This window comes from Miscanthus floridulus, chromosome 8 (assembly GCF_019320115.1).
Source record: "Miscanthus floridulus cultivar M001 chromosome 8, ASM1932011v1, whole genome shotgun sequence".
In the NCBI taxonomy this organism is placed as follows: Eukaryota; Viridiplantae; Streptophyta; class Magnoliopsida; order Poales; family Poaceae; genus Miscanthus; species Miscanthus floridulus.
In genome coordinates this window covers 38,359,362-38,375,537 of record NC_089587.1, presented here as the reverse complement: position 1 = coordinate 38,375,537, position 16,176 = coordinate 38,359,362, and the positions used below count along the sequence as shown (strand labels likewise).

General features: G+C 41.6%; 2 protein-coding genes and 1 non-coding gene across 3 annotated transcripts; all 3 read left to right on the top strand.

The window, feature by feature from the left end:
* The first annotated feature begins 453 nt into the window (after positions 1–453).
* On the top strand, positions 454–3,153 carry LOC136471677 (uncharacterized). Its single transcript, XM_066469421.1, has 6 exons — positions 454–1,169; positions 1,291–1,367; positions 1,518–1,575; positions 1,681–1,906; positions 2,044–2,461; positions 2,576–3,153. The coding sequence occupies exons 1-6, from the start codon at positions 731–733 to the stop codon at positions 2,939–2,941; spliced, it is 1,584 nt and encodes a 527-aa protein (XP_066325518.1). The 5' UTR covers positions 454–730; the 3' UTR covers positions 2,942–3,153.
* A 988-nt stretch (positions 3,154–4,141) lies between these two features.
* LOC136468897 (uncharacterized) lies at positions 4,142–7,696 on the top strand. The gene is made up of 4 exons (XM_066467301.1): positions 4,142–4,146; positions 4,493–5,024; positions 7,267–7,353; positions 7,521–7,696. Exons 1-4 carry the CDS (start codon positions 4,142–4,144, stop codon positions 7,659–7,661), a joined length of 765 nt encoding a protein of 254 aa, XP_066323398.1. The 3' UTR covers positions 7,662–7,696.
* Positions 7,697–15,356: 7,660 nt separating this feature from the next.
* On the top strand, positions 15,357–15,463 carry LOC136478702 (small nucleolar RNA R71). The gene has a single exon (XR_010764419.1). It is a non-coding gene; the product is annotated as a small nucleolar RNA R71 (small nucleolar RNA).
* Positions 15,464–16,176: the final 713 nt, after the last annotated feature.

Genomic DNA, 16,176 nt, shown 5'->3' with positions numbered 1-16,176 from the left:
GGGGGGCAGGGCAGAGGTCAACCACTAACGCTTTGTTTTTCTGTCACGGATTGGCAGCTCAGATCCAGACGACAAGGCGGTCAGGATCCCAAACCGAAAAAATAAAGAAAAAACAGAGCGAGAAATGCTTTTGGAATCGAGCCAGATTGGCAGATTGGGTCACATGATCTATCGAGCACCTAGTTGCTCACTCCCTCGTGCATGCATATGCTGCCTAGCTAAGACAAAACCTAAAAGATCTCACTGCTGCAATGTAAAGTATGGACGCACCATTTAGCCCATGAACTTTGCTAAAAGCTCTTTCTTTTAGCTACTAAGTTTCTGTGATTAATCTACTTTAGTTTAACCTCTGTTTCTGACTTCCTCTCTCTCTTTCTGTGTGTGTACGCGTGTTCGTGTGTGTGTATATATATGCGTGACCCTTGCATTGGCACAAACTAAACACAAGGAAGGAGTCCACTAAAGCAGACATCATTTCTTGCTACACTGTTCAACACCAGTCAATGTAGAAGGACAAGGCCTGTGTCCAACTCTCCCTTATTTTATTCGCACATCACTACCTTGCTTATGCTTGTTGCCCCTTCCCTCTCTACCTTCTTCATATCATTGTTGTCCTCCTCCTTCCTTCCCCTTTCCTGCTCCTACTCCTACCTGCACATACTATTCTGACGATGAGATCCAGCCATGGCGGAATAGAGAGAGACTGATCGATGGTAGCTTAGTATACAAGATGGTAGCTAGAGAAGAGCAAGTGATGAGAGACGAGGTCAAGGGTAAGGGGGTACTAGTTGATATCCTTGAGGATGACGAGGAGAGATCAATCGATAACAACAAGCTGCTAGACCTCAACGAGGGTTTCGATGCGGAGAGCGAAGAAGGGGAAGTTGGCGATGATGAGGAAGACGAAGGTGAGGAGGGCGACGACGATGGCGGTAGCACCACTGATGTTGGTGGTGGGAGTGGGAGCTCAAGCAACAATAGCAGTACCAACAACAATTCGGAGAGCAAGAAGGCAGACGCCAAGGGAGGCAGCAAGTCAGAGGTGAGCGGTGAGCAGAGGGTTCCATCGGTGCGGCAGTACAACCGGTCGAAGCTACCCCGGCTCCGGTGGACTCCTGACCTCCACATGGCCTTCGTCCATGCCGTTGAGAGGCTTGGTGGGCAAGAGAGTAAGTACTAGCTAGCTAGCAGCTTGATCATATATATATAGAAGGTCATGATTTATTGCAGTTCAATTAGAGGAGAATGATGTTTTTACTAATATATATAATCCTCCAATTTTATTGACAGGAGCGACCCCTAAGCTGGTGCTTCAGATGATGAATGTTAGGGGCCTCAGCATTGCTCATGTAAAAAGCCACCTGCAGGTGTGGTAGATCTACTACAAATCCGTTGCCGAATGATCACACTAGCTATCTACCAGCAGATAACCAATTTGGTGTTAACGTTGTTACCTATATTGTTGTAGCACTCTTTCTGAATTCTGATGATAATGATACACACTAATTTATTTTCAGATGTACAGAAGCAAGAAACTAGACCAAGATGGTCGCCCGAGGGGAGCTGTTTCCTCAGGTTTTCATAGAACAAAAATCCTCTCGATCTGCATGCATATATAGATTTCTACCCCTCCTATAAGACTAACAGCGATCATCCATGTATTGTTGATTCGGTGTGCAGTGTATTCCCCAATGGATTTCCATTTCATGAGAGCCGATCGGCGCTTCCACGACATGTCCTTCTTCCAAAGAGCAGCCGCGCTCTCCTCCTCCTCCAGGTCCAGGCTGGAACGCGGCAGCTTCTTCGCGTCGAGGAACTGCAGCGCTCCGGAGTTCAGACGGCTCTATGGACTCCACCATCGCCCGCCTCCGACCCAAACTTTCGACTTCCGAAATTCCAGTTTCAGGTATGTATATATGCATTCAGTTCTTTACACTGAGCTCCTCTGACTCCCGACAAAGACAGTATATATATGAGCCAAAGCAAACCCTAATTATATTGTTCGTTCCATCAAAAAAAATTATATTGTTCGTTTCTGGCCAGAAATCATGAGTGGGCGTCGTCGAATCAGCAAGAGGCGATCACAGTCTCCAGGAATCACGTCACACCACCGTCGACTTCGCCACAGACACACCCGCTTGCATCTTCCGCAGCGCTGAGGAGCGATCGGCGGTGGTGGCCTTTCACTGACGCCGGCGCTGCTGCTGTCGCCGCCGGCGAGCACAGAGCAGAGATAGGAACTAATGTAAAGTTCGAAAGTTGCATCGGGAGCAGTTCTCGGCCACTTTCGTTGGCCATGTCGCCGGCCGTGTCCGGAGATCGTCGTCTTCCGTTCAGATGGCGGCACGGGGGAAGCGGAAGCGGTAGAGATGTCGTCGTGGGCTACCCGGGTAGCAGCGGCTCCAAGATCACAACAAGATCGTCGGATCCAGTCGTCATCGACGATGGTCTGCAACTCGAGGTACCGTACGTACGTGCTCATTTATATGGGACGTTCAAACCGCGCTCTAGCTAGCCCTAGATCCGTTCAGCTGATCATCACTGACACCCCACATTGTATGTGTGATCATTTCAGCGGCAGAATTCGAAGCACGTCGTAGAACCAACAAGGGCCTCCGCCGCTCCGCCGGACGAGGCGTGCCTCATCAAGCGGCGGCCGTCGCCGGTGGAGGCCCAAGATGCGACGCCGGACCTACAACTCAGCTTGTCCCCTTCCTCGGTGTTGGCCAAGAAGAGAAAGGCAATATCGTCGTCTTCCATGGACACCACCAGCTGCGAGTTCTCGATCTCTCTCTCGCTGTCGCCACCCGCCGCTGCAGTTTCCATGCAGGAGCAGCGGCAAGAAAAGACAAGACGAAGCAGCGACAGCAACGGCAGAGGTGAAGGCGTTCTTGGGCAGAGTACTTTGGATCTGACCATGTCGATCAGGGCATTGGAGTGAGATCTTTCAAGTACTTTGGCCCATCAGCAAGGCCTTCCAAAACTTGCACACTGCGCCATGCAATAAACACCGTTAATTTAACCTCCTTGTCCCAGTACATAGATATATCATATGTGGATGCATGTCATGCTTGGTTATTGTTTCTAGGAAGACCACTGCTGCCTCTCTGATATTTGGCCCTTATGTAAGCATGGCCACATGATCGATCGCTACCTTTGTTCTTTTGTGACAGCATCTTTGGGAAACAAAACCCCAGCAAGATTACACAACAATTTTAATCGGTACGTAGTACAAGTTGTTGTTATGCATTTGGGTGTTTGAAAGTGCATAACTATATGTGGAGATTTTTTTTTTCTAGCACGATATAGACATTCAAGGTTCACCTCCTCCGTATTTCTGCATTTTGGTTTTTGTATGGCTGCAAGTAGTTTCTTTTCATAGACCATTGTACTAGCCCACCATCAACATGTGCTTCTGCACGGGTTAGAAATAGAATCTTAGAAATATAATTATATCATGTTTAATACCTCAACAAATAAATAGTAGTTATCTTTGTGCTATCTTTTTGTTTATTTTCCAATGCAATATGCACTACTGGAAACGGGATCTTTGTCGAGTGCAAAATTCTTTGCCGAGTGTTAAAAATCGGGCACTCGGCAAAGACCTTCTTTGCCGAGTGTCGCACTCGGCAAAGAATTGCACTCGGCAAAAAAAGGCTCTCGGCAAAAGACTTCTTTACCGAGTGCCAGGCTCTCGACAAAAGCACGGCACTCGGCATAGGCTGCTCCGGCAAAGAAGGACGTGGTCGAACACATGTAGAGATGTCCTGATTTGTAAGCATCGTACGTGGCAACGTGCACGAAATCTTCTGAAATTTTTATCATAGCCTCCACATACGATATCACGACATCTCAACAAGTTTCATGATTTTCGGACTTCGTTTGCATTTTATAGAATTTAAAAACAATTCGTCCGCAAGTTCGTGGTCATGTTTCGTGAATAAGATGTTCGAAATTTCGGGTCCGTTCCTGGATACGGCCTCACACTACACTCAATACCATGAATATCATTTTTTGAATCATTAAATTCTATTATTCGATGCACGTGCAGTTCAAATTTGCATTTTCCAAAAAAATTCAATTAAATGAAATAAATTAACTAAATATAGCAAACAGTTCAGGAAATATATCAAATTTCGACATGGAGTACCAAGTTCTATAAGAGGACTACAGAAAAAGTTTGAAGGTCAAAATATAAAAAAAATGGTTTACCGAGTGTCAAAAAAATAACACTCGGCAAAGGAGCCTCTTTACCGAGTGTCAAGAGAAGATACTCGGCAAAGATTTTTAAAATTTTTAAAAAAACCCTCTTTGCCAAGTGTCAGCCCGGTCGATCCTCGGTAAAGAATTTTAAAAAATTTAAAAAATACTTTGCCGAATGTCAGATCGGGGGCACTCGTCAGAGAATTTTTTTAAAAAAATCATCTTTGTCGAGTGCTAGATTAGGTGACACTCGGTAAAGAATTAAAAAAAATTAAAAATATTTGCCGAGTGTGGGGACACTCGCCACCGGCTGGGCCGGCCCACACACACCGCACACGCCCGCGCCAGCGCCGCAGCCGCCACCGCCCGCGCCCGCGCCAGCGCCGCCGGAGGAGGAGGAGAAAGAGAGGAGGAGGAGGAGAGGAGGAGGCCAAGAGCTTGGCAGCGCTCTCGCCGACGCAGCCTCCTGCCGGGCGGCGGCGCGGCAGTCCAGGTCCGCACCCCCGCGGGTGCCGGGCTGCCAGTTGGGCGCTGTGGGAGCGCCATTCAGCGTGCAGCAGGTAGGCGCCGGCCGCCGGGTCGCCTGGGGCGCGGTGCGGCTGGAGTCCACGGGCCACGCCTCCACCTCGTCGCCGTCGGCCGTCGCCTTCCGGTCTTCCTCGTGCGTTCCACTCATCCAGCAGGTGGAGTGCCAGTGCCAGATCCACTCTCCAGCAGACAGAAACACAGAAGGCCGGCGCCCGGCGCTCCTCATCGGCTCCTCCCCTTCTTCGCCAAGCAGTCAAAGGCTCAAGGCATCAACCATTCAAGCATGGCTAACGGTTAGTACACAGTATTCGGATTTGAGAGTTCGAACTGAACTACTGAAGTGCTTCGTTTTGTTCTCTAATTAGAAGTTGCAACTCAAATGCTTGCTGGTTCTTTACTTACATTGCATATGTATATATACATTCTGACACTGAATTGTTATAAGCTAAGCTAGAGTGCACATTCAATCACTGACACTTTTGCATGAGCTTAGATGCATTATTTTACATGCAGATATATATATCATGTGTGTATATATTATTATGCACAATTACACTGCCAATGATGTGTTTACAGTTTACATGGGTCAACCTTTTCACCAATTGCATCCTGGATAAGTATTGTATCTCCGGACATACTCTCAACCAATTGTCCAGTGGTCATTTCCTTGTCAAAAAATGCAATGTCTTGTCTCAATAGAGCTTCAAGATAGAGACCCCGAATGCGAGCTGTCTTTCTCCAGTGATGATCCAACACGCAACCTCTGATAAAACAATGAAAACAGTAACACCTTAGTGCTAATCTATAACTGGCAGCACCTTAAAACGTGAAAAACAGTAACACCTTTAGATGCCCCTGGCAGTATCTATGCTGCAGAAAATGGATCTAAGTAGTTTATTGCTCCTGGTTAATGCTTCTCCTTTCTGAAAGAAGATAATGTTACTATGGGATTTCTTGGTTTCAGAGTTATGGACTTATGGCAATATGAATGACATACCATCATATGAATAGACTTAACACATGATTAACATATAGTTAGATGATTGTGTGGGCCAGTACGCTCCTCCCCACTCGTGCACTGATCTATATGCTATCTTGTATGGGCCAGTTCAGAATATATAATTCGATATCTATTGGTTACATGTCCAACATGTGTGATTACAGCAGAAAACTACACTACACGAATTTGCTAATTGCTATATTCAAAGAAAGTTAGTATTAACATTGATTAAAGCAGCTATTCATCACGAGCACAGGTCTCAGTTAGAAAAGGCGTTTTCATTTGTTAGTCTAATACAGCTATAGGGATTTTAAGTACTCTCTTCGTTTCAAATTATAAGGCGTTTTAGCTTTTCTAGATACCGCACTTCTGAATTATCTGGTGTATTGATTGAGTTGTTATCTTTCAAGCAAGAAACCAGACACACTGTTACTCTCCTATATCTGCCTTTAAAATCATGAATGTGAGGGGTAATGCTCTTCTATAAGTTGTGTTTTCCCACACCTGTCTGCTTATAAATTCATAAGTGAGGAGATGCAAAATATTTATAACTTAGATATAATGCTGATCAATATCAGAGGATGTTACACAGATGCATATAACAGCTGAAGCTTGGATGCTAACTCGTGGATGACTCTTATTTTTTACCATGTGTTGCTACAGGATCTGTAAAGAAACATTTTCTAATGTATATCATTGAAGTATTTGTTGTAGTTCCAAATTGATATGTGTGTATTTCTTATGCTCATGCATCCTGTGACCTACTTGTGTTTTCAACTTACTAATGTGTTTTCACTTGCTTTTGTATGTTCTTTTTTCCAGATGGCAGCTTCTGAATGAACAACCTAACTACTTGGCGTCAACAGCCAATGAAAGGTGGCGAGATAGGACCCCACCTCCCATGGACCCTGATAAGTTGAAAGCCGTAATTGCTGGATACTCACAGAGTATATTTTCTTGCCTAAAAAAATTGAGTTCAAGTGTTCTTGAAGATCTTCTGTTCTTCCTAGCATTCTTTAGTGATCCATAATCATGTAGAGTCAATGTGGAACTTTTTTATTATTTAATCCTATAAGTAACATCCTCCTTGCCACTCTGAATGGCAATAGGGCATAGGAGCCCTTGCTAGACTGTTCTGTTTGCCACTCACTCATGGAAAGCGAAATTCAGTTTTAAAAATAAGGTCTGAGCTATCTGCGGAACAGCAAAGTTCTGTGCCACCAATGGGGCCCTAGCTAACAAATTCATGTTGGAAATAGTTTGCCTAGGAGTTTATTGTTGAAATAAGCTGTGGATATATTTATGTGATGAAACTTTGGATGTTAGCCTTGAGGCTGTCAAGGGGTTCTTAAGTTCAATGGTAGTGATATTAGTCTCAAAAATTGGAAATTTGATATAATATGGTTTCACATGGTAGTGATGAAACTCAATCCTTAATAGGAGGAGCAATGAAGAAGATGAAACCTCCTGCATTCAGGATAAAAAATCCAAGTGTCAAGTAGCCCCTCTGAAACAACTCTTGTTTCTCCTTTCAGGTAGATGACGTGAAAACGAAAGGAAAAGATGCACTGCAGCCACGAGCTGATATGATTAAAGAACAAATAGCTCCATTGAGAAGCTGGGTAAGTGAACTTCTGCTATTCTTGTTCTGGCTAAACAATTGCTTATTGTATTTCCCTTCAGCACATTGCCCTTCAGTTTTGTTCAAGTTTGCTTTGGGGCTGTCAGCTGTGGACTATTGTGGGTCTGTGACAATATTGACTTACCATTCCATGTATTGTAACTGCAGGCTGAAGAAATGTCCCGAAAATGGCATTTCGAAGGCAATAAAGAAGCGAAGGAGAAGTCTGTCATCATTAGAGAGCTTTCAAGAGCTCTGGGCTCCAGGACTACCCCTAAGTTGATCAACAATGACAGACGGCTGCTGTAAATCCACCATTATCAAGTCATCCACTTTGTTGTATGTGTCGTTATCGTTTTCCATATGTTTGTGTATAGGAAACAGTACATCACCGAGTGCCAGCCAGAGGGCACTCGGCAAAGAATTTTTTTTTTAAAAAAAAATCAAACTTTGCCGAGTGCCAGTCAGAGGGCACTCGGCAAAGAATTTTTTTTTAAAAAAAAAATCAAACTTTGCCGAGTGCCAGGCAGAGGGCACTCGGCTAAGAATTTTTTTAAAAAAAATTCAAGCTTTGCCGAGTGCCAGCCAGAGGGCACTCGGCAAAGAATTTTTAAAAAAAAAAATCAAGCTTTGCCGAGTGCCAGCCAGAGGGCACTTGGCAAAGAATTTTTTTTTTAAAAAAAAATCAAACTTTGCCGAGTGTCGGCCACGGGCACTCGGCAAAGAATTTTTTTTTGAAAAAAATAAAAAATCTTTGCCGAGCTTTTCTTTGCCGAGTGCCCATGGGGCTCTCGGCAAAGAGGGCTTTGCCGATCAATTTTTTACCGTGTGTTCTTTGCCGAGTGCGATTTGGCATTTGCCGAGTGCCTCGGGCACTCGGCAAAGAATCTGAATCCAGTAGTGATGTGTGTATATCTCTGCAATTTTTATCCAGTGGTGATAAACTTATCAACTACTACGTATGGTAGGAGACATGTATAAGTGTTATAAGTTTATGTTTAATGCTAACAACTAATAAAAATTAGTTTATCCTTTGTTTGTTTTAACATAGTATGCATATAGATACATGGTATCTCATTATCTAAAAAGATACATGGTATCTATTTGGCTATCATAAAACTTATCAGTTACTGACTTTAGTAAAAAGTATTTGTCACATTGACCTTGGATGGTATTTGATGCACATATATATATTTGGTCAGTAATACCTTCTAAAATGTGAAATTTATGAGATTTTGCATATATGTTTCATTACCAATATACAAATATATCTTACATATTTCCAAACTGAATAATTTAAAAGCTATTGATGTTTTAGTTTTTAAGTTTTGACCAAATCTTGTTCTAAACAACATGTTTTCGTGGTGGGGAGAGCGAGTACATGTTTTTTTAATCCTTAACCATAGCTATTCTCCCTCTTCACAATGCCTTCACGTGTCTAGAATATGCATTTAACGGAAACATTAGGTTAAATTATAGTGCTTGTCATTGCAACCCATCTCTCATGTCATCATAAATCTAGATTTTTGACATTTAAATTTTCATCTTATTAGTTTTCTACAAATATTATCCAAAATTAAGTCGAAACTCTTGTTCATATTATAATTTTATTTAAAACTTTCATTTTGTATTTATTAAAAGTAAGGACCTTAGGTTGTAGATTGCACTCTTAAGTACTACTATAACACAATCAGTAAAACACTCACCACGGCATTCAAGATTGTTGGTAAAGCTTGAAATAAGATCTAGGAGAGCCAACCATACAAACCTCAAAAGGATATTGATATTTAAACCTAATATTCACTATTTACTTCAAAAGAATCTCAGACCAATGAGGTCATGGACACCTTTGGTATGCACTAACCTCCTCTATTTTGTTAAAAAGTTGAATTTTCTTATCCAAGAATTATATGTGTCATGTTAGTTTTTTTTCTAAGAAAAACATAGTGCTTACAGTACTCCATCAATGTAGATAGATATGTCAAGATATTTGATTTACAATATACGCATGAAATTTATAATTATTTTAAGTTAGTTTTTATGTATTAATAATAATAGAAGTGGATAATTTTAAAACATATATTGGTGTCATTTATAGTTATTTATATAGTGCTTAAAATGGTACCATCAATGTGTGTGTGCGTCATAATGTTTCACTTAAAATAAAATGTATGCTCAACATGCATGCTTACTTTAAATTTGTTATTTATAGTATTAATGTAACAACCCGACCCATTAATAGCCTGTAGTTGTTGTGAAGTTGGCCCAAGTGGCACATGTGCGATTGTGGTTGGTGAGTTTAGTACCACCTTAGAAGTTTAGGGGGGTGAGGGTCAGCTTAATTATAATCCTTGCCATTCTAAATGTAGCACCTCTGGTTAACCTTTTTACACGAAGCGAGAATGAAAGTGTAAGAGATGCTATGAGTATGCAGGCCCGTTTCACGTACGGAGCTAGGCCATATAAGTAGTTTCATACCAAACGTAGCACCTCTGGGTTAACTCTTTTACACGAAGCGAGGACGAAAGTGTTGTTTCGTATGTGGGGTGTTACAATTAATATATAAAAAATATGTAATTTAGGAACATATATATGTGGTAATTGTGGTTATTTACAAAATTTTCCATATATTAGCATATGTTGTTGATTTATACTTAGATTTGAGGGGGATGTTGTAGTTTATTTTAAAAGTGGCAGAAATGATGTGATACAAATTTAAGGGTTTGCTTAGTTTATCTATCACAATGGCATGGTGGGTAGTTCAGATACAAATTTAGGTTGGTAATTTAGATTATGTTTTATAATGATATAGGTGGGTAATTTAGATGTAGATTTAGGGGGGTTATTATATGTGTTGTTTTTTTATTAATGGTAGAAGTGGGTAGTTTTTAGAAAAAAAAGATAGAATATATCTATAGTCGCTCTTATTATCAATGGTTAGGCTCGTCTCCGAAAATATGCTCTACTTTCTGAGCCAGACTTCTTAAGAGGCCCACCTCCATAAATCAATTTCCAGATACGGGCAACTTTTGAGTGTCTGTAAATAAAAGGATCGCCTCCATATATTCATTTGGAGAGACGAACAATTTGTGGCCATCTCCGTAAATAAAATGACTGTCTCTAGAAATCCTTAGGTATTTTAGAAGACAGGTAAATCTTGTGGCTGCCTCTATATATTAATAAAATTAGGCTATCTCCTAAATTTTTTTAGTACTTGTGTTTGAACACCTGCTAGCTGTTGACGGTTCGTATGTGTCTATAGAAAAGGGGATTCTGCAAGCGCACAGAACTATCGTGTAGCACTTCGCTTGGTGAGAACTAAGTGTTGAATTTATAATTTCCCAAAGGAAAGCAGGAGGACGTGTTGGGAACTGTGGTTAGGTAGACTAAGTAAGTATGTCTACCAACACAGGGGTGATGAGGGTAGTATGGATAATGGACGAAAAAGATAAAAAGGATTTTGATCACACAGACAGAGGTAACTAGAAGTGGTGTAGCTGAGTGTAAGAAGTAGAGTTTGTAATCTTAAAGCAACAAAAGTAACTTAATGATGATAGTGAGAACGTCCTTAGTACGAGGGGCGTACTTACCCTGAATTCAATCAAGCACACAGCACTACGAGCCCTATGTTTTAATAACTACCACAATCTATCCGGGGATAGGGCTGTCACCACCTGCCAACTACCACGATCTATCAGGGGATCTAGCCGTACCTACAGGTAAGATATAGCCTAAGCACCACTCTTAATCTATAAACTCGTTGTTTCGATCCGAGCTCCAGTAAAATAAGATCGAAACACCCTAACCAGATGGTAGAACAAGTACTAACGATGAACGAACTAAACACTAAGATAATAATAATACAAATGCCAGAGAACAAACACCTAGGCTCACTAATGATATACAAGAGCAAGACAGGACTTGAACTAAGCAAAGCTATATTACTGAATAAAGTACTTGACAAAGTAAAGTACTAAATAAAGTAAATGCTAAAAGAAAGATTACAAAGGAGCTATACCATACCAGAAGACTCGTCTGAACTCCGAGGCAAGCTCCGCTCTACTCTATCACTACTGCTAGCTACTACTTCTAAGCTACTACTCTTGGAGAGCTACTGAGAGCTTGGAACACTTGGAATGCTTGAGAGCTGCTTGAGTGATGATCTCCACCGAGCACCACAACCCCTTTTATAGTGTGTAGAGGGCATAGGGGTACATGTAGGTGAAGATGAGGTGGTGGAAGGTGTCTTGGGCGTCGGGCGACGCCAAGGGCCATCGGCCGACCGTCCATCCCACCACCTTGCCATCCAACGATGATGGTTGGCCCTTGGAGACAGTTGCATGCCAGGTAGGTCGGTTGTTGTGGTCAGAATGGCGGTTTGGAGGTCGGTTTAGGCCTCCCAAGTGAATGACGGTGGACCCAGCGATCCATGGCAACTCAACGTCGTCTCTTGGATCAAACCGACATGGATCAACATTGGAGAAGCAGTGAGGAGGGCTTCACGCGGATCAGTGACATGGCAAGGGGGGTGGGGCCATCAGGCGACGCCACATGGCATCGACCGACGTGGCATGTGGGCCCACGGCCCCCCTGCCATGTCCCATTGCCTCCTATGCACGTCTTTTGTCCATTTCTATGATTTTTCCTGCATACAATTAAATTTTTTAAGTACAAGTAGAACTAGGTGAAGTATAAACATAATATGGCACATGTGATGTTGTTTTACCTTGATTTGGGTGGAATGTTGATGGTCAAATTGGGTGATTAGTGACCATCAACAAGCTTCCCCAAGCTACCCCTTTGCTCGTCCGAGCAAAGATGCGGGTTTAGCATGTTGAATCAGGAATTGCTTTAATGTAACGCCCTGCAAAAATTCATATACAAACCAAAACTATCTCTTGAGTTGAGCACGTTAGTGTTAGAAATTCACCGTCAGTCTTAGCCATATGGGGCTTTTAGCTTTCACCTTGACATAGACAGTTGCAAGATTAGCATAGCATAGATAGAAACTTTCTTCCCTGCTTTGGTTTAGCTAAGACATCCTGGAGGTTTTCAAGATTTTTGAAAGAAAAACTTGCCTATGTTCCTCAAATGGCACACTCAATCTCTCAATGGTGTTTGAATCCTCCCCAAGGCCAAAAGATCTTAGCCTTTCTCCTACTCTAAGGCTTATGTGGAGTTCATAGATAAGGGGTAAAAAGCAAGGCTCACTTGAATTGAATTTATTGCTAAGTCCAACACTTCACAAGGAGCAACAAGTCATACAAAATGATCAAGATGTGCAAGTGTGTGGTATTTGGTGGAAGTGGTACTCCATTTGAGAACTTCCCTTCTTCTAGCTTCCTTTTTGAGAGGGCATGGCTACCTTATTCTTTCTCTCTCTCTCTCTTCTTTTTCTTTTTTGAACTATAGAGCTCTTGCTCTTCTCTCTCTCTCTCTCTCTCTCTCTCTCTCTCTCTCTTTCGGTATACCATGCCTCTCTTTATAATGATAGATAGCTAGAGGGGGTATTAACATATGTCTCTTATGGAGCAAGGGGTGCATAAATATGGAATGGTGGTTGCATACTTCCAGTGTAGAAGTAGCATATATATATTTGGAGTGTACGTGATCTTGATCAAAAGGTATGACAAGCTTTTCTACTCAGATCAACAAGGCTTGATAAAGCTCAAAACAAACCAGCAGCTTTTTGTGTAGGCTTATTATATCGAGAAAAACATGTATTTGGCTCTAGTAGGAAATTTTCACCATCGAGGAACTTCTAGCAAGGGTTTTTATCTTTTTGTAAGATCAAACTCCAGGTTGTCTCAACTATTTCTCAGACAAGTTAAAAAGAATTACTCTAATCTTTGCCACAACATATCTCACAAAAGCCTATACTTGGTTCTAGCATTTGCAACCCACAAAAGCAGTCAACATAAGATGAACTCTAATTTTGCATGATCAAAACTTGAGAAGTAAAGGGTTGTATAACAAGCTTTTGCAAAGTATAACAGAGCAATTATTCATCATTTCCTAAAGGTATTTGAACATCAATTTTTAGAGGAAGAGTGGTTAAGGCAGCTTTAACGATTCTCCTCTACAATGGTTATAATAGCATAGTTGTATTCATGTTCTATTGTCATTGTTATGCTACTATTATTGTTGTATATATCATTGCATTTTTTCAATACAAAGAATTAATGCAGATAAAAGAGAATGTGTGAATAACTTCATACCTGAGCGGGAGAGGTTCTCCCCCAAGCTTGCCTTTTTGCGGACGTTGGAATCTTCTTCTCGGACAGCTCTTCTTGAATCTTTCCTTATTTATTACTACTACTATGATAATTTATTACTAAGCCTCTTTATTATGAGATTTATTTTATTGATTTTTTATATATATTATTATGAATTTCTTCTAAATGCTAGTACTTCATAAGTACCTTTATTGAAAATGTAAACATGCAATGCAACTAATAACCTAACATGTAGTGCAAAGTTGAAAAGGGAAATATGCAAATGCAACCTATACTAAATGCAATGAAAATGCAGTAAAAGCGTACCTTCTAGTATTGGCTCACAGTTGTTCCTCCTTGCGCGGGGGTTTTTCTTTCTTGTATGGGAATTCTCCCTCCTTGTTTTCTTCAGGGATGTTCATAGGATCAGGCGACGATGATGTAGATGATGCTTCCTTCTTCTTGTGCCATGTCCCTCTTGGCTTTGGCTTATTCTTGCCAGGCTCTTCCTTCTCCTCAATTGGCTTTGGCTTTCTAGTTCTTCTCTTCTTTGGTTGTTTCTTCCGTTCCTGTTTCTCATAAAAGACAGGTTTTCTAGAGGCAAAAGCAAATGTTTCTTTCTTTCATTCCATCTAAGTGGAATTGAATTCGTCCATATGCCACATATATACAAGCATTAGCGGTATTGAGGAAAGGACGGCCAAGGATGAGGGTGCATCCCTATCATTTAGCATGTCTAATATCACAAAATCAGTTGGGACATAAGCTCCTCAAATTCTGACCAGAAGGTCGGTGGCTATTCCTTCCACATGGCGTACTGATTGATCAGCTAGTTGCAAATAGATGGAAGTTGGAGCTAATTCAGTATAGAACAAGTTTTCATAAGTTTTCTTAGACATTATGTTTACACTAGATCCAAGATCACAAATTGCGTTTTCAAAAGTATGAGGACCAATAGAGCAAGTAATAACAGGACTTCCAGGATCACCTTTCTTAATAGGAACACCCCAACCATCAAAACCAAAATCATACCTTGATGTGACAAGGTTGGCGGTCTCCATGAATTCTTCAGGCTTACCAGAAATTCTTCCTTTCTCAAAAGATGGGATAGCAGCTGCTAATTGTGCTAATTGGGTTTCTAGCATCTTATTGAAGCTAAGTTGATTCTTTATAGCGGAAGAAAAATCATCTAATTTAGCATTTATGTTTTCCAACATCTTGTCATTAGCATGGAGTTTCTTATTTATACTATCAGTCATTCTACCTTGACTATAGACAAAATCCTTAAGGAAAGGATAACCATTACCTTGATTACTCGGATGTTGTGGATAATTATTGTAATTATTACCTCCTTGGTTGTTGGAGCGTTGATTCCATCCTTGGTTTTGAGGACAAAAACCGTTGTCATTATTGATAAAGTTGAGATCTTCATGGGTCTCGGGGCAGAAATTGTCTGAATGTCCAGTCTCCACAAACTTCACAAGTCATATGGGTGTCCATGGCTTGTACAGTTTCTTAGGCACTCATTTTCTCACAATTTTCTAGTCTCTTTGAGAGCAGATCTACCTTGACTACAAGCTTGCTAGCTTCTTTAAGAGAATGCATACCTCGTTTGCAGGGCTGTAATTGTTCATCACTCCATCCTTGATTGGAAACCATCTTCTCAATCAATGCCTTGGCATCTATGACATTAAGCAAAAAGAATGCTCCTCCTGCGGCAGCATCTAAATAGCTCCTATCCAATGGAACTAAGCCATGGTAGAAGTTCTGGATAAAAAGCCAATCTTTCATACCATGGTGTGGGCATACGGCGACATACTCTTGCATTAGTTCCCAGGCTTCGGGAATCAACTCATCAGCTTGTTGTTGAAAGCTAGAGATTTTGTTGCGAAGAGCATTGGTCTTACCCATTGGGAAGAACTTAACTAGAAAAGCGTTGGAACACTTGTCCCAGGTATCTACAGCGTTGCGGTTCGAGTAGAACCATTGTTTCACTTTTTCCAACAAAGAGAAGGGGAAAGACGAAGACGCATGGCCTCTTGGGTCACTCCCTTAATGGTAAAAGTGCAACAAATCTCTAAGAAGTGTTGGAGATGCGCATTAGCATCTTCATGGGCTTTACCACAGAAAGGACAAGCTTGCACCATCATGATCAATGCGGGCTTGAGCTCAAAGTGAGTGTCTACATTGATGATGATAGGACCAGTGGCTACATTAGTAGCCGAAGGGGCATAAAGTCACAGACGGTCCTATTGGCCAAGACCGTGCTAGGAAGAAAAGAGCGTAACTAAAAAGAAAATAAAAAAGAAGGTTGCTAAGACAGAGACCTAGCTAGCAGAACCTAACGATAGATTGGTAACACGTGCCAGTTGCCTTCCCCGGCAGCGGTGCCAGAAATGCTTGTTGATGGTTCGTATGTGTGTATATAGGAAAGAGGGTTCCGCAAGCACATAGAACTATCGTGTAGCACTTCGCTTGGTGAGAACCAAGTGTTGAATTTATATTTTTCCAAAGGAAGGCGGGAGGACATGTTGGGAACTGTGGTTAGGTAGACTAAGTATGTCTAGCAACACAGGGGTGATGAGGGTAGTATGGATGATGGACGAAAA